This window comes from Gigantopelta aegis, chromosome 8 (assembly GCF_016097555.1).
Source record: "Gigantopelta aegis isolate Gae_Host chromosome 8, Gae_host_genome, whole genome shotgun sequence".
Lineage (NCBI taxonomy): Eukaryota > Metazoa > Mollusca > Gastropoda > Neomphalida > Peltospiridae > Gigantopelta > Gigantopelta aegis.
This window is the reverse complement of record NC_054706.1, coordinates 65,084,617-65,104,174: the sequence shown is the minus strand read 5'-3', so window position 1 is coordinate 65,104,174 and position 19,558 is coordinate 65,084,617. Positions and strand designations below refer to the sequence as shown.

The 19,558-nt window shown below is 36.7% G+C and overlaps 1 protein-coding gene across 1 annotated transcript in view; it reads right to left on the bottom strand.

Moving 5' to 3' along the window:
- The window catches only part of LOC121379781 (choline O-acetyltransferase-like), a 62,206-nt gene extending 44,618 nt beyond the window's left edge, over nt 1–17,588 (bottom strand). The window contains exon 1 of the mRNA XM_041508433.1: nt 17,420–17,588. Coding sequence (XP_041364367.1) covers nt 17,420–17,497 — 78 coding nt within the window. The 5' untranslated portion in view covers nt 17,498–17,588. The remainder of the gene's footprint in view (nt 1–17,419) is intronic.
- Between the last annotated feature and the right edge of the window lie 1,970 nt (nt 17,589–19,558).

Here is a 19,558-nt window from a genome sequence, read left to right as displayed (position 1 = left end):
AGCTTGATGATACCCGCTGCTGTCACATAGTTACTTCTGGAAAGATGCAAGAGATCTTGCATATGTATTACCACCATAGAACTGATAGCACAGCCGTTGATGTACTGAAACACTGGTTGGGACTGAAAACCCCGACTCCATCTAGATCGATCCTGCGACCCACCGCACCATGAAGGCCACATCTTACGAACAGTATGCAGTAAGGGATATATTTTATATGCGTTCTTACAGACAACCATGATAACACGCAATTGATATGTATCAGTTGTCATTGATTGGAAAGGGGAATAACTCAGCATTTTAGGAGGAAACTCTACCACTAAACACGCATTTTATTTTTTGCCAAAACATATACATTTTGTAGGCATACATACATATTTATACACTGTATATAAAAAAATATAATGTGCACATTGCGGGGAATGGTATGTAGCATCGGGTTACATTCTATAGTAAATGAGTAATACATGCATAACAATAATATACAGTATAATAACATATGTCATGTGTCGTCTGTTCTATACGTGGTAGCAGTGTTCAAATACTTACACAATTTAATTAGCTGTTTTGAATTGTCAGTTGACAACAGTTGCGTTAATTTAAATGTTGACGATTTATTATAATAAAAAGGTTCAATATATTTGTCTCTTATGTGACTGTAGAAAGGACACACTAGAACAAAGTGACATTCGTCTTCTACTACATTCATATTGCACAGACTACAAATCCTAGTATTCCTGTTAATATTGTGGTATCTGCTCGTTTTTATAAAAAGATTATGGGAAGATAATCTATATTTTACTCAAACTTTCATTAATGTTAGCTCGACTCGCATGTTCGCTGTTTGTCCAGGACATAACCATTGAACTACAACGTGTGGCATTTTTGTATGATATTTTAATTTATGCTGCATTTTAAATCGTCGTTCTCAATATGTAGACGTACGGTTGGTAAGTGCTGGGTTTTGATCCCGATACTAGTTTGACTCCCAATAGCCGTGCTGGGGTGTCGTTAAACACCCAGGAGCAAGTGAGGAGGGGTAAAACCACTACACCTTCTTCTCTCTCACTAACCACTAACAACTAGCCAACACTTCTCTGTCCAAGAGACATCTAGCCGAAGTGCGTGCCAAAGACACCATTGATATAAACATGACAGAAAGTTAAACATTATTTTTACAACACGTGTAGACTTTATTGCTCATCAATAATTACATCAATACATGAAAAATTAAATCTACATTCAAACCCTAAAATTATTCATTTATTCAGTAAAACTGAAAAAGAAAACAATTAAATCCCTTTATGCTACACGGAATTAGTAGCAATGGATCTTTTATATGCACAATCCTACAGACAGGATAGCACATACCAGTCATGGTGCATTGGCTGGAACGAGAAATAGCCTAATGGGTCCAACGACGGGAATCGATCCTACACCGACCAAGCGCTTTAACACCGGGCTACATCTCAATATCCTATGACCAATTCTCTAAAACACATTGCCTATTAAAGTGAATTGAAGCAATGTTTATGGATATATGTTTTATGAATGTACGATCGTTAACAAGCGGGAACAAATAGCGACAGACCACAAAAATGAATAATTACGAAACACAAAAACCCATAAACGGTTAGCCATTATAAATTTGTCCGTATAATTCGGCTGAAAATTAAAGAAGTCGTGTTGGCCGGATCTTGATTTTCTTGAAATCACCGATAAAATGGTCGCAATTACGTGCAATTTAGACAATATCTGTACAATCCCACCAATTAGGCTGGCTCGGTTTTTTCAATCAATGCCCGCTGTAATCTTTGAAATGACTTCGTTTGGCGCCACAGTAAACTGGGATAAAGCAATAAATGCGGAATTACACCATGGGGGAAGTCAATGTACTGTGACATGATATGACCTGGCCTGCGTTCTGTCTGTCCTGCGTTCAGTGACAGCGAGCGACGTTACATTTAAATCTGTATTACTTTACAATATCCTCTCAAGACAGGTGATTACTCCGTGCATAGTGTCTTTTGCTACCAGTGTTTGACTGATATTATTTATTTATCATCCATTAAAGGCTTTTGTAGGAGATATCGCTGGCACTATAATTTGCGATTGGTCAAATTTTAATCACAATACAATGTTTTGTTACGTTTCAGCACTAAATATACCATTAGTGACGTTCTGCTAGTTAACGAGTCTACCGCTGACATTCAACCCATATTACTGACATTGTTTACAACTGTCGCAAATGAAAAAATGATAATGGATGATAAAAAGAATACTCCCCTTGTGTCTTGTGATATCATAATTTATCAGCACTCGTTGATAAAAGTATCGACGTACGGTTGTATTTTCCTGTCCTGACTTTTATCAACTCGTGCTGATAAATTATGATATCACAAGACACTCGGGGAGTATTCTCAATTTATTTATTTATTTTTACATAGTTAATCCATTGTGGCATATAAAGTGGCCGCTAAGAAACAAGAACCGATAACCTTACTATATATGGAATTGTATATACATATTTAAAAAAAAAAAAAAAAATGGGGACTGTAACTTTGATATTCACACCCACTGGATATTTGCCATCTTCAAGGCCCACGGGTAAACTATTGTTAAACAGCAACAGATTCAAAATTGTGAGTAAAACAGATGCAATACGTATTGACGTCGCATTCGTTGACTCACAAGTTTGAATCTGTTGCTATTTTAACAATATTTGACCTATTGGCTTAAATATTTCATTGAAGGTGGCATATATCCATTTAGTAGTGGTTGTGAAATATCAGTTACAGTCCCAGTACTTCTTAAATAATTTCATATGTAGTAAGGTTATTATTTTTTGTTGTTTTCTTTGTTGGTTTTTTTTTTTCGATGTTTTTTTCGGGGTGGGGGGAGGGTTCGGGGGACGCTATTTTGTTTTGTTTTGTTTGTTTGTTTGTTTTTTTTTTGTTTGCTTGGTTGGGATTTTTTGTTTTTTTTTTTGTGTGTTTTTTTTGCGGGGAGTACCCAATGCCACGCAACACGCGTCTCTGGGAAACTTACGGAACTTACCAAAACGTTGTATTTTCCTGTCTTGTTTTCATGTACTGTCAGTTAAATAAATACACGTCTCATTAAAGATGCATTTTCAATCTTTTCATGATTGGCGTTTTAGTATTCATGAATATTCAACACTGAGGAAGAAGACTTCTAAAACTGGACGCAGCATGTTGCATCTTTCCAAAAACAGGATAACGTCTCGCATGAAATTGCATTGAAATAACATCGCCGGTGTAATTAAATAAGGCTGACTAGATTGTGTATGACCATAGAACCACGAGGATGGGCAATCAAATGCAAATGTCTGCAAATTCTGTCAGCTTCCATTTCCACTGTCATACAAGATGAATGAACGTTTTTTCCACATTTTATTTTTCAAGACTCCATGCACTGGTTCCTGGCGTGTTGCTTTATGACAGTTCATTTCCAGCCCAGCGCTAAAAGAAATATCTGCCAATGTTGTTAAGATCGATTGGCGTAATAAGAAATTATGTCTCTATTTCTCCGGATACCAATCTTCCAAAAATATTCACTATGAGAGTCGCCATCGAGACTACGCAGGGGGGCGTGGCCTCGGCTTTTAAAGGGGCAATATTGATTTCGTAAATTTAACAATTTTGCTGAATTTCCCACACGAGATGATCTCGAGACTTGTAGACCGTGAGGGTAAAGTAAAACCTTTTCGCGAAATATCAATACGGCTGCTCAGATGGTAAATCATGGCTGTCTTAGTCCCGATGAAACGATAATGGTTGAATTGGCTTTTATAGTCTTACGTCTGCATCAGCCCAGCGTAATAAAACCGAAAATATTATTGGCTATTTGTTTATTAGAATAAGCCTAAAAGGCAATAATTTCTATACGAAGATTTCGGGAGGAAATGTATTTTGTTGTGGTTTGTATACAATACCAGGAACGTTATCCTAAGCGTACGAGGGGGCAGTGTGTGTGAGTGTGTGTGTGTGTGTGTGTGTGTGTGTGTGGTGATCAACTGTCTCTCTAGTGCTGGAGAAAATCCTAAAATTCGGGCAAAAACGATAGAGATATTCGAGCAAAATGAGCTGGCCTGAAACCTTTTTACCATGTATTTCCATAATACCAACAGTAGTAGTTGCAACCCTATATAGCTGTTTGCTGTTTGGCAGTAATGCTAATATGAATAAATAATGTTATCCAGATTCGGATATTTTCGTTTAGTTCGGGCAAAAATCAGCCTGCCCCCCCCCCCCCCCCCTCCTTTACAAAAATGGAATCCCGTACGCCCATGAACGTTATGTAGACCAAGGTGCCATATTCATAAATGAATAATATCTATCAAATGAATGCTTAAACTACCATATGCAAATTAAAGCCAACATTCAAAAACTTCTATTATACAATTACCTAAAATTTGAATATTTTGTGTAAGATGTATCCGTATTCAGTTTTCATCTGAGCATATTATTACACTATTTTGTAATCATTTAGTAAACGGTTACACCAAATTCTAAAGTATCAGAGTATCATTTGAATAACGTGTGAAAAGAGCAGTGAAACGGCTGTATGCACAATAAAGCCAGAATACGAAGATTGTGGGTGAGAATTTGTTTTATTCTAACACACACACACACACACACACACACACACACACACATATATATATATATATATATATATATATATATATATATATATATATACACATATATATATATATATATATATATATTTCAATCTCAATTTCAAATCCAGTAATATGACAGTTCATTTCCAGCCCAGCGCTAAAAGAAATATCTGCCAATGTTGTTAAGATCGATTGGCGTAATAAGAAATTATGTCTCTATTTCTCCGGATACCAATCTTCCAAAAATATTTACTACGATAGTCGACATCGAGACTTCGCAGGGGGGCGTGGCATCGGCTTTTAAAGGGGCACTATTGATTTCATAAATTTAAAAATGTTGCTGAGTTTCCCAAACTAGATGATCTCGGGACTTGTAGACCGTGAGGGTAAAGTAAAACTTTTTCGCGAAATATCAATACGGCTGCTCAGATGGTAAATCATGGCTGTCTTAGTCCCGATGAAACGATAATATTTGAATTGGCTTTTATAGTCTTACGTCTACACCACACACACACACACACATATATATATATATATATATATATATATATATATATATATATATATATATATATATATATATTTCAATTTCAAATCCAGTAATATTTATTATACCATCATGCCAGAAAAAAGGAAATGTATCTCACATAGTCATGTTTCATTTTCTAATATAACTACATTGTGATGAAACATTGTTTTCAGACCTGATACAGTACATTTCAACGACAGAATCATTAGCAATTTCAAACTCGTATATCTGCACAATCCTAATGTTTGCTTATTTTAACGACACTACTAGAGCACATTGATTTATTAATTATCAGCTATTGGGTGTAAAACGATTGCTAGTTTGAACAAATAGTCCTAGATGAAATCTGCTGTGTTGTTTTTCAAGATTAGCAAGACGGTCCAGAGAACGTTTAACAAAATGATGACTACACCCGTGTATCTTGGTCAAGCGTTTTATCAATCGGAGGACTGCCACTCACAGTATTGGTTAGTCGAATTTTATGGTACTAGTATTTATATCTCATCTGTTACAAAACTGTTCTGAATTGTACTCACGGCCATACATGTAGCCGGAAGACATTGCCACCAATTCTGACCACTTTCACAATTAACTGCTCTATCAGTTATGCCTTAGTTGTTGTTGTTTTTTTCAGCTGTTCGTAGGACCTTGCTTTAACTCTTTTAGTAAAAGAAATTTAACCCTTTTGTTTACTTACAATTTTTTAATTCTTTATTTGAAAGTCATCAGTCTTAACAAGTCTCAAATCAATGAATTCAATATAAAATGAGCACCCACCTCCTTGAAGATCCAAGTGTGTATAATCTCCAGGTGGCTGCCTTTTGCAGAATAATGCTAAACTATTATTTCATATAATATCTCTCCTTTTTGATGGATAAAACGCATATTTAATTACCTATATGGTTAAAAATACATTGGTTCTTATCAAAGTGTTACCTCCTCCTAAAACGTCAAATGGGACGTCACACCGCGATGTCACATACTACCTTACCGGGACGTCAGTAAAACGAGTTCAGTGATATAAATTAAAATCGATTATGAGTAAAAAATAGGATATTAAACTCGCTACCATTTTGTATCATGTTTATGAAATGGAAGCTTGTTTAATATTATGTAAGCATTTCGGCGAAGTCATTACATTTTATGAATATGTTGATGATGACCATCTTCATGACCATCTTCATCATCATATCAAACATAATAATATCGATTAGTGTACATTGTGCTTTAATCACAAAATAAATAACAAGGAAGCGGAACTTATCCATAACAAAATGTAACGAAGTTAAATCGAAATTGTCACTCGTGAAAATGCAGTTGGAATGAGTTATTTTCTCTTTGATCTACAAATCTGTGAAGTTGTCGAACTTGTGGCTTGGGGGTCTCGTTATGGCTATTAAAAGGGTATCTAGATGATCGTCCGAGCATAGCAATTGCGCCGTCAGTCCGTATCATTACATATGGACCTAGCCCGCGTGTAAACATCCATGCATATTCTGCTATGCTTAACAAGCAGACGATAGTCTTTCCTTTGCTAGACATGCACCAGCACGTGCTGAAGAAGGGACGAGGAAATGCTGAGGAAGGGAGGTGGAAAAACTGATGATTTTGGAAGCGACATTAAACTAATTGACCAGTGGTTTGGCAGTAAAGCCAAACGAAGTGTGATGTCTCGGGGTTTAAACTAATGATGGAATGCGATGAGATCAAACAGAATGTCGACAACAACAGCGTGTTGTGCCTCCAGTCACACCGCACACGTGTACCGTGCAGCCAGTGTGTCCTTCCCGCCTCACTCTTCTGGCCTTGCTGATGCAGGGGCGGTGGGACGTAGCCAAGTGGTAAAGCGCTCGCTTGATGCGCGGTCGGTTTGTGATCGATTCCCGTTAGTGGGCCCATTGGGCTATTTCCAGTTTCAGCCAGTGCACCACGACTGGTATACCAAAGGCCATGGTATGTGCTATCCTGTCTGTAGGATGGTGAATATAAAAGATCCATTGCTACTAATGAAAAAAAATGTAGCGGGTTTCCTCTCTAAGACTATATATACAAATTACTAACTGTTTGATATCTATGCCCAGTACCGGCTTCCGACCTCGGTGGTATTCTGGTTAAGTTGTCGGCAGTGAGGCTGGTAGATTCTGGGTTCAAATCCTAGTACCGGCTTCCACCCATGCTCATGTTGAATCTTCTACACTGACCTCGTTCTCTCAAATCCTCTCTCTCTCTCTCTCTCTCTCTCTCTCTCTCTCTCTCTCTCTCTCTCTCTCTCTCTCACACCACTAAGATCTAGTTGCTAAGCCACTGTCCTAGATAGTTTAGATGGTTGAGGTCTGTATTTGCCCAGGGCAGCGTGCTTAACCTTTAATTGGATATAAGCTCGGATATCCATTTAATACAAAATGTGATCACACTGGCCTTAACGATCGTCAAGACATATTGACTAATGCTAATAGATATTGGGTGTATATCACACTACCAGTTTCCGGTGTCATTGGTGTAGTAGTTAAGTCATGAACCGTATGTCTTGTAGGTACTGGGTTCGCATTCCGATACCAGCTCCTACCATAATTAGATTTAACGGCTCTGTGACAAGGGGTGTACCACCGTCTGGTGATCTAAGAGAAATAAAGTTTAGCTTTTTTCCCGTTCTGTTTATTCTAGTCCTGGACAGACACTTAGATAGCTGAGGTGTGTGCCAAGCTTAAGGACAGTATTCAGGCCCATAGGAACGATATTAAAATCTCTAGTGGGGGTGTGAATAGTCTCCAGTGGTGAGCAAAAGCCATATTTTTATCATTCTTTTTATAGAATAAAACAGAAAAAAACACGTACATTTTCATCTTGAAGTGATCCCTCTCACACACACACACACACACACACACACACACACACACACACACACACACACACCCCTCTTCGACCCCACAACCACCCAGATTCCTATGGGACTGAAGTTTGGACCTCAATTTGACATAAACAGAAAACTCAAGTTAAAAACATAACAAAAATGTACCGGCTACATTCGTAAACATTATAAGATGGTTTACACAATTATTGTATATCATCATTGTCAATTTGTAACCATTTACAAACTTTGCAGTCGGTTTGAGACTATTTTATTTCGTGCATGGAAAACTTTTACCCTGAGTATATATGAGCTTATGGCCTTGCTTACAAATTATAATATATACAGTCCAAGTAAATCTGAACGACAAAACCATAAACATGTCTTTGACAGAGTCCAAAGGAAGTTTTGATAAGTTCGTCGCAGTATGCACATGACAAATTATTGCTAGGTACTTTGCCTACATGATGGACAGGATCTATCTCAGTTTGTAGAGCGATCGCATGAGGTGCTTGGGTCGGAGGATCGAATCTCCTCGGTGGACCAATTCTCTGTTTATGTTTTTCCCGTTCCAACAAGTGCCCTACGACTGATATATCAAAGGTCGTCATATGTGCTGTTAAGACTATGGGAAAGTGCATATAAAAGATCCGTTACTGCTAATCTCTAACATTATGTGCAACCCGTTACAGTTTTCCATTAGTAGCAAGGGATCTTTTATATGCACGATCCCACAGACAGAATAATACATTCCACAGCCTTTCATTATACCAGTCGTAGTGCACTGGTCATTACAGTTTTAATAACAAATACAACATACAACAAGTTTCCTGTTTTATTGATTTCAATATTTTCCCATTATAGTATTTCTTGTGAACAAACGTGTAATTAATGGAAATGTTTAATGTGTTTGACCCATAGGGCATACAGAACATTTGATGTGGCATTTCTCATTAAACACACTATTTCTACAACCACTAATTAACAGCACGCAACCTCTAAAAATAATGCAAAATATATATATATATATATATATATATTTATTTATTTATTTATGTAAGCATATATATATATATATAAATAAATATATACATACATACATACTTACTTACATACATACAGCTCAGAACGTATCGTGGCAAGTTTGCATGTTGCGGGCGATTCGGTGCCATAGGTTCGAGTCCCAGCAACGGGATGGGACTATTTGTGAGGCCAGAAAGGAATTAATTATCCCCTGCGCCAGTGCGTTAATATCTATGTATAATGTAATAGTCAACCTCGACATACATACAATATATATATATATATATATATATATATATATATATATATATATATATATATATTCATTCATACATCTATACATACATGCATATATGTATAGTTTTAACGACTCAATAGGTAGGTGTAAGACCACTACACTCTCTTCTCTCTCACAAACCACTAACAACTGACTCACTGTCCTGGACAGACAGTCCAGATAGCTAAGGCGTGTGTCCAGGACAGCGTACTTGAACCTTAATTGGTTAGAAGCACGAAAATAAGTTGAAATGAATTAAATGTAACTCTAGTTTAAACTAATACAGATTGTCAGTATGATCTTCAGCAAGTTGTTTACTAGTTCTGACCGACTTATAAAAAAAAAGGAACACGGAAGAACAGCCTAACGAAGCGGATTTTACGACTGTGTCGGTCATTAAAGGATCACATGTAATTTTGTACATTTTATGTCCATATTTCGACTGGTCTTTACGATAATTGGCAAACCCACGAGCGACTTGATTAGAGGGACCCGTCTGATCAATCAATGATGTCGCATACGATGCTACAAATCAAACGCTTTTCCGTTACCCTCCCTCCAAATACTCTAAGTTCTTTAGAATGTGCAGAATTGTGCGTTTCGGGTCACCTTCATTAGTGGAATATTTTGCATAGCTCAGTGAGCATTTGTAGCGCAGTTTCTCGTTGGCCATTAATGACAGAGACGTGAGCGATTTAATCGTATCGTGATTAGAAAATTAGAAGTATATGAACAACCTTGCATCAAGGTACAGGCACCGTCCTTGCTGGTGTTGTTGTTAAGACATCGGACATAAGGCTGGTAGGTACAGGGTTCGCAGCCCGCTACCGGCTCCCACCCAGAGCGTGTTTTAACGACTCACTGGGTAGGTGAAAGACCACTACACCCTCTTTTCTCTCACTAACCACTAACCCAGATAGCTGAGGTGTGTGCCCAGCGCAGCGTGCTTGAACCTTATTGAATATAAGCATGAAAATAAGTTCAAATGAAAAAAACCCCAGATACAGGCAACAGTCAACATATGCGTCTATTTAAAATTCAGAGCAACTAATCTAATGAAAAACGTTTTGGATAATTTTCTGATCGTTTCATTAATTGTAGCCTAACGCATGGAGCATTTGTCAGGGCAAATACATAATGTTTTCTCTATAAATTTCATGACAAATAACTTCCAAATTCAAAAACCCATTAAAGCGCCATCCCATACGTCTATAGATAAAGGTATACCACAATGCAGGTTATTTCGTTTCTACATTTATATTTTAGGCCTAGTGGGCTGGCTAAAAACTTTTAACTGACTTTCATCTCACATTTTCAAGCATGATCATGCTAAAAACAGCTCTAAGGATATTTCATAGTTTTTGTCAAATATGGTTTATATCTCATCTCGTGAAGTTTGCAATCATATCTCACGAGTCGCGTTTGCAAACTTCACGAGATGAGATATAAATCATATTTGACAAAAAACATGAAATTTTCTATTTATTATATAACTTTTGGCAATTTACTTTTATTTTTAAAATGCCAGCAGCAAAATAGTTCCGGTGTAAAAGGAACGCAGGTCCGTAGGACCAGTAGTCCTATCGGACCTCCATAGCTTAAGAACCATAGTCCTACCCGGACTTTCATTCCTGGTTTATTTTTAAGTTGTTTTTATCCTAGGACTTGTATTCCTACCGGACTTAAATTTCTTCTACAGCAGTGACAGAAATACTAGTCCGGCAAATTAGATGTCCGTTTATTATACTCTGCAATTTGCACGAGCTGCCAGAAAGACACGAGAAAAAAAGTGAGGTTTTGGCAGCCTTCCATCGTAGTGTGATGGATAAGTGTACGAGTCTCCTTAAGATTATTCTGGGTTCAAATGTCAAAAAATATTTTTAAGTTTGAGTATCAACTTAATTTTTTTGTTTACGTCATAGACTTGTGGATCAGACACGTGAGTGCATTTTTGTAATCGTCTTACATTTTTGTTACAATATTGAAGTAGGACGAATATCTTGCTTTTTTCAAAGTATATAAAGCAACTACAGATATAAAGTAGGCTATATGTCCATGCGTTCAACACGAAGAAATATACCCCCCTCCCCTCCCTCAATATGTAGCCCAATATTGTTTTTAAAATATATATATGAAAACTGGTAAGTCCAAAAAACTAACATTTGGTGAACAACAAAAGACAATTTCTATATGCACAAATATAATTTTTAATAATATGTTTTGTTAGTTTATATTTTGACGGTAAGTCACAATCTGATTAATTGTGATTTTTTAATCTTTGTCCGATCGGACTTCCATTCCTCGGAATCCTAGTCTGTGGGACCTGTATTCCTAGGAATTTAAGTCTGTGGGACGTGCATTTCGAGGAATGTAAGTCTGTGGGACTTTTATTCCTGGTACTCCTAGTCCACAGGACTTTCAATTCTAGTATTCCTAGTCCTCTGGAATTTATTTCCGATAGTTTGCTTATTACATATGTATGGGGTCAATGGACACATTCGGGCAAAATGAGCTGGCTTAAAATCTTTACCATGCATTTCCATAATTTTACTCACAAAATTAGTTGTAATCCATTTAAAAATGCAGACTGATTTGTTTGGAATCCTATTTAGCATCTTGGTAGTAATGCGAATATAAATATACGTTGTGTTCCAGATTCGGACATTTTCGTTTCATTCGGGCAATAATGATCAGCATGCCTCCCCCACCCTTCTCCCAAAAGGGGAGTCTGAATGCCTATTGCGACCAAAACGGTCAGGTGTAAAAGTGTCATGAGTAGTTAGTCTGTTTAAAAGGATCTTTGTAAATTGTGTGTGCATATTATTGACAGTATGATAATTGTTCGGGGATTACTGTTTTGTTTTAGTCGGTGTAGTAGCCCATTGAGCTGCTAAAACCCACTCTTAGTCATTGATATTTCTATTAATTGATAAACATTAATGAAAACCATTTAACATATTTGTTTATCGATGGTATGGTTTGTTGGGACTAAGATATCATAGAGGCTAGAGTCTGATATGTCATATGTTAGACCAAATTATTTTTTTAAATGAGCAGGCACATGTTCAGTAAGCTATGCAGGAGAGAGGTAAAGAAATTTGCCACCCCACCCCACACCCTATGTACACGCGGCTGCAACACTATTGACAGAAAGGCACAAACTTAAAATTATATAATAACAAGATAATGTATATAACGCAAATATCACATTTTTATAGTTAAATTATTATTAATATTATTAATATTATTATTATTATTAATATTATTAATATTATTATTATTATTATTATTATTATTATCAAATACCAATATATAATGTCTAACAGATAATTGTGTTGGTATTCATATGGGCAAGTTATACCTATTTGCGAGTACTAATATGCTTCGAATTATGGTAAATGTTTTTTAGTTACTTTTAAATGTTTAAACATTTATTAGTTGGAACAATACGCAATGAATAAAGACCTTGGTTCTGCTCATGTAATAAGGTCAACAAAATGTGTACAAACTCTTGCAAATTATATAAATGGAAAATATTGGAATAAATAGAAAATATTTAAATAAAGAGAGGCGCTAGTATCCTAAGTTAATTAACTAAACCAAAAAGGAAACTGTTTTTCGTTTTGTTTACATTTATAATTTAATTTTTATGTGTACGACCGGACTTAAATTTTGATTGTCCAGGAATGCAAGTCCGGCCCGGACTTGATATCCTGGCAGTCAGACCAGTATTCCTAAGGAACATAAGTCCTAGGACTTGCATTCCTAGGTGTATTAGACCTAGGACCTGCATTCCTAGGAGACTAAGCCCGGGCAGACCACTGTTCCTACGGACTTGCATTCCGTTTACACCGGCTTTCTTACAGTGAAGAAAACACAATAGACACACGCAAAGGCATAAAACTAGATAAAAGGGAGCTCAGGTTGAAATGAGTGATAAAGATATTTAATTCCAAGAATGTAGAATGAAATAAGAATTAATTGCTTAAAAAAATTAATTCGAGTGAATTTGAAAATAATTCCGGATATTTGGCATAAATTCCGGAATTCCGAGTTCGTGATGAAAATTCCGGTTTTTCGGAAAATTCCGGAAAGTTGGTCGGCCTGCAGTGACAATAACACATTTTAGAGTGAAATAGTGAAATTTTCACCATAAAATGTGTTATCGTCACTGAGTGACTGATAACACTTTTATTTCACTGATATTTTAATTGGACGAATCGGGCGAATCAGTTCTGTAGGTTCGAATCCTGCCAATCGACACTTTGTGTTTTTAAATATTAAATTCAATTCTTTCTTAGTTGTTTTAATTTTTATGTGACTTATTTCATGGCATTTGTTTTTGTGGGAGTTATACAATCGTTTGTTAGTCACAACGCATGCCTAAAATGCCTATAAACAGACCAAGTGGTGACTGATAAACAGCCTTAAGGTGACGCCACACGATACGAGTGCTTCGTACGTCTTGTCACAATGGGGTATTATCGTACGAGACACTCATATCGTGTGGTGTAGCCTTTACTAACAGACCATCTGACATCGGCATCAGCAAGTTGCGTTCATTGACAGCGAATAACGTTAACGCTCGGGAATTATTTCATTCGTTCCTTTTGAGACGAGTGGCAATTCCCCCAAAAGCTGCACACACCCACATCAGATTCAAATATCATTTGAAAACTCAACGGTTTCCTGTCAACATTAGGTCATTCGATTTAATGCGCAGAGGATAAACCAGTCTAGCGAACACTTTTCTTGCTCTGTCAGTTATGCACTCAACAAAATTAATTAAAGAACAGTAGACCTTTTTCTTCCTGGTTTTTTTTTTTTTTTTTTTTTTTTTTTTTTTTTTCTCTAGTGTATATTATATTAGCAAGTTTTGATCACAAAAAAACATCTAAACGTTGAGTAAATTTTGACCAGTGATAGATACACGCGTTGTATATTTCGTAAAACCAAAACGAAATATATGTGGGTTTTTTTTTTTACACCATATATTTGTTTTATAAACAAAAATGCCCAAAAATATATTCTGTCCTTTAATGAATTTTGTTGCGTATATGCCACTAATATTAGCATCTGTTGTTTGTGTTAACGTCTGTTGTTTGTGTTAACGTCTGTTGTTTGTGTTAACGTCTGTTGTTTATTTTCTAATATCGGTGAGAGGGGGAGGCGGGACGTTAACCAGTGGTAAAGTGTTCGACTGATGCGCGGTCGATCAGGGATCGATCCCCGTCGATGGGCCCATTGGTCTATTACTAGTTCCAGCCAGTGCACCACGACTGGTATATCAAAGGCCGTGGTGTTTGTTTGTTTTGTTTAACAACACCACTAGAGCACATTGATTAATTAATCATCGGCTATTGGATGTCAAACATTTGATAATTATGACTCGTAGTCATCAGAGGAAACCCGCTACATTTTTCCTAATGCAGCAAGGAATCTTTTATATGTACTTCCCCACAGACAGGAAAACACATACCACGGCCTTTGTCCAGTTGTGGCACACTGGTTGGAACGGGGAAAATCCAATCAGCTGAATGGACCCACCGAGGTGGTTCGATCCTGCGACGCAAGCACCTCAAGCGAGCACTCAACCGACTGAGCTAAATCCCACCCCAAGCCGTGGTGTGTGCTATCCTGTCTGTGGGATGGCGCATATAAAATATTCCTTGCTACTAATGGAAAAAACGTAGCGGGTTTCCTCTCTAAGACTGTATGTCAAAATTACCAAATGTTTGACATCCTATAGCCGATGATTAATAAATCAATGTGCTCTAGTGGTGTCATTAAACAAAACAAACTTTAACTTTTGTAATAATTATGATGTCTTGGAATACATACACTCCCATTCTGACACCCATGTGTGAAGAAAAGTAGCTACGCTTGGTCTCACTTTAAAGGGACATACCCTAGTTTTTAAACACTAAGATATATTTTTGATTATTAGAGCCGTTTTTGATAACTGAAATCATACTTTACTCAGATTTTATTGTTTAGATTATCCATTTCCGTACATTCGAAGTGTTTTTTGTCATCTTGGTGTTTTTAATATCACAAAATGTAGTTCTCATATTTTTAAAAACGCACGTGCGTCTGAGAAGTAACAGATATAGAGTCGAGTTCTAGTCTATTTTTAAGAGTATTTCACTATTTCAAAGTCACAGATTCAGGTTGCACTCAGTTGTAACTTTATCCAAATGTGTTACAGGTTTGTAGATTAACTAAACTTAGTGCGCATTATTATGGGCTGAAAACTAGGGTGTGTCCCTTTAAGTTTAAGTATGACTTATTATTGACTACTTTTCTCGAATTGAAAAATTCACTAACCACTGACAACTAACCATTACCCTCTGTCCTGGACAGACAGCCCAGACAGCTGAGGTGTAAGTCCACGACAAAACTTTATTGGATATAAGCACGACAGTCAAGTTAATATGAAATGAAATGATAATTTGTTTTACATGTATTTCTCTATAGACAGGACATCACATACCACACCTTTACATACTGGCCACAAAACGCTAAATGGAATGTATATGCAATAGTTCAATATTGATTAATTTATTCACTTTCAAGATGGAATGATAGAAAAAGTAGTCATTAAACGAAAATGAGGATATACCACATCAAAAAAATTAAATAAAATAAAAATAAAAATAAAAATCAACCAGGATATTAGTATGTTAGAAATCGTTCCCATAAACCCATTTGCAGTCCGTAGGGTTTATTTATGAGTAATTGTGGAAACGAATGTAATGCACTTATGAGTTTGGGACGAATGGGACCTTTTCTTATTTAAATTGCAAACAGATGTTCTTTGTTATCTTCAGATTACGCGTTCCGGTCGTCCAAATGCTTGCAGTGGTGGAGGAAAACGAAAAACACATTCATCTTAATGGACGTCATTAATATGACAATCTCAGTCCGTGGATTTGTTTGTAACACGTTTAGCGGACTTTCTTACAAAATCAACACTAATTACCGCGATATTAGCGGCTTTGCTTGCAGTAACACGGAGATAAAGCACAATTACCGTGACATCTAAATGCCCCAGACTACAGCGTCTCAGAGTTATTTCAATTGGATGTGATGTAAATGACGATAAATCCGCGTAAAGTGATTATGGCTTTAAATCTGTTAGAGCCAAACTTCCCCATTTAACTTAACGAGCCGCCGTAATAAGCCGCATTGATCGGAAACGGGTCTACGATGGAAACACACAATGTTACGGGCAAAAGTGGACAGCGTAATGCAATGGCAATGCAGCGCATGTAAATTTATTTGGACTAACAAGATCTATATTTTATTGCCTTACCACATAAAAGTGAAAATAATAAAAGTAAAAGAAATGACAATGAAACAATTTTTGTTTACCATTTTAAAGTATATTTTTATGTTTAGAAAATAAAAGAAGGAAAGTGGTTGCCGGAAGTTAGTCTGCTGTTTATGAGAAAGTGGTCTTTAATGAGCATTTTCCATAGAGAGGAAAGGTCCCTGGACCAATATTTTCGAAGCTATCTTAGCGCTACGATATCTTAAAACCATCGTAGGCTTGGACGTCACTAAGGCGCTAAGATAACTTCGAAAATCTCTAGCTAGTACATGTATATTTGTTTCGTTTAATACATGATCCTGCTTATGTCCAATTAAAGTTCAAGTACGATTCTTTGGTCATCCATCTCAGCTAACGTGGCTTTTCTGTGGGTTAATAGTGGTTAGTGAAAAAGAAATCGGTGTAGTAGTGTTACACCCTTCTTCTGATTCGTTAAAACTCACTCTGGGTGGGATTCGATACATGGATACGAACTTAGTACCTACCAGACCAGGCACGTGTGCAAGAAGAGTGTTTCGGGGGTCGAAACCTTTCCCTGTTTAAGCACACTTTCCCCTTGTTTTCCATATATATTCCCGGGGAGCATAACTCAACACACCCCCCCCCCCCCCCCCCATGAACTTCGGTCGCCACAGTCTAGCCCCCACCTGCTGTACTAATGTTCCTGCACATGTGTCTGCAGAGCCAAGTTTGATGGCTTAGCCACCATACCATCAAGGTCAGTATTTCTGCTAAAGAAGTTACAATATAAATTTACTTACTGACAGATCCCATTCAGTGGAGTCATCGTGTTCCTTGTTGCTTCCATTTCTCTGATGGTCGTTGTTTACGGTGTCCATTGGACTTCCTGACAGGTCTTATTAGAGTTCTTCACAAATTGGTTTACAGTGGCAGGCTAAAATTCTTTTCCAAAACCAGAGAGAAACAATCTCAGCATCACCGCGTCTGGTTCCTTTAAGCCCAAAGTCTTGATCCTTCCTGCAAACCGACAAGATGGCATCAATATATTTTAATTACATGTGTACGGAATATCAATACATAACATTTTGCAATATAGCAAATATAAAAATTATCAGTAAATGTTAATCACATTAGAATCGCAACTATAAATATAAAGCTGCGATATATTTAAACCAGAAATATATATATAATGATATTGATTAAAGCTGCTACAAAATAATATTTTTCTCTTCAGTTTAATATGTCACTTTGTTTTTTTAGAAGGTGGTCTAAGCTATTTTTAAGTCAAATTGGCTGGTTAAACAAAATGTACTGTAAAGGTGTTAGCGGTATTTGCAATTGCGAGACTGTTACATTTCCTATCTGATACCGTTACGAACTCCCAAAAGCCTCAGATTATGTTGTGCTCTTTGTGTAATCATATCCCATTGACTGCCGACTTTGTATGCAGTTTCATCAATCTGCCACGTTTGAGTGATTGGCGCGCGGTCATCGCGGCATCTTAATTACCACCCATTCAGTGTGCCGTAATGCACCCCCATCAGTCGGGGCCTTCGCAAGAAGTACGTCTGTGGGATGCTGGCGACTGCATCTGTTTCTCTGCAAGGGTCGAGCGCTTAAGCTCATTGCCATGGCATTTATTACCATTAGTCAGACTCAAACGCACAAAACGTTGTGTCCTGTATTGTGATTCAAACCACATTGTCCTTTTGATATGAACGATATTTGAAGAGGTTCATAATTATTTAGGCTATGCGGGTAAAGTTTGTATCGCGAAATATGTATTTTTAGTTTTGATTTCAGTTGCTTCCCTACCATTTACAGAACAAATTAGCAATGTTTTGGATGACAATTTTCTAATGCAGAGGTTCTGAAGAAGGACATATCCACCGACCAACCCTTAGGATTTCTACGGGTCGGCACATTATTTTAGCTATTGCCAATTGCTGGTATTTCATAATTTCAACCGACCATTTTAAATCCATGCTGTTTAGAGACATTGCTATGTAATTATACTTCATGATTGTTGGTTATTATTATTTTAATTTGTGTGTGTATGTGCGTGCGTGCGTGCGTGCGTGCGTGCGTGTGTGAGTGAATGTTTGAAAAATATTTTAAATGGAATAAAAATATATAATATACCACAATTTATTCTGAATGACAATATTGTTTAAGCATTTTGTGATACCACCAGTGAACGTTCTGGTCAGAAGGGTAAAACCGCTATAAATAAACAATCAATAAACATTTTATTCAATTAAGCACGATATTTATTTGTACGTTCGTTTTGGGATTGAGACCACCCGTACAACGATTTATCGTAACCCGACTTTTAATATTACCAATTACCAACTGGTCGATCGTTTGATATTTTACTTCTGTAATTCTAATATTGCATTAATTTTGTTTGTTTAAATTATAGACATTAAGAAAATGAATTGATCAAATTACAGGAAACAAAATCTTTTAGTATTGTTACGACACTGCATTCTGTAATTAACGCCATAAGATACCATTACGTAACTAAAGTTCTAGTAAATTATGTACACATAATGCCATTTTTGTTTATCTGCCTGTGTACGCCTCTAATGACTGCAGTTAATCAGCCAGCATTTAACAAAATGCCGCGTTGTGGTTGGTCCATTAAAATAATCAGCCAGCATTTAACAAAATGCCGCGTTGTGGTTGGCCCATTATTGCAACAGCGTACATTGCCCTCCTCTTCATTATGAAATCGGTATATACTAGTATTATGTCACATTAGTTATAGCCAGTTTACGTCAAAAGGGAACCAATGACTCATATAAACACGTATTATTAGGTTTTAAACCCATACCAACTCAAATAACTTTTTTTAAAAACAAATTACCATCAAATTAAATAGTTAAATTTTCTTTTTTCATACAAGTATGAAAGCAATTGATGGAATAGCCATTGTA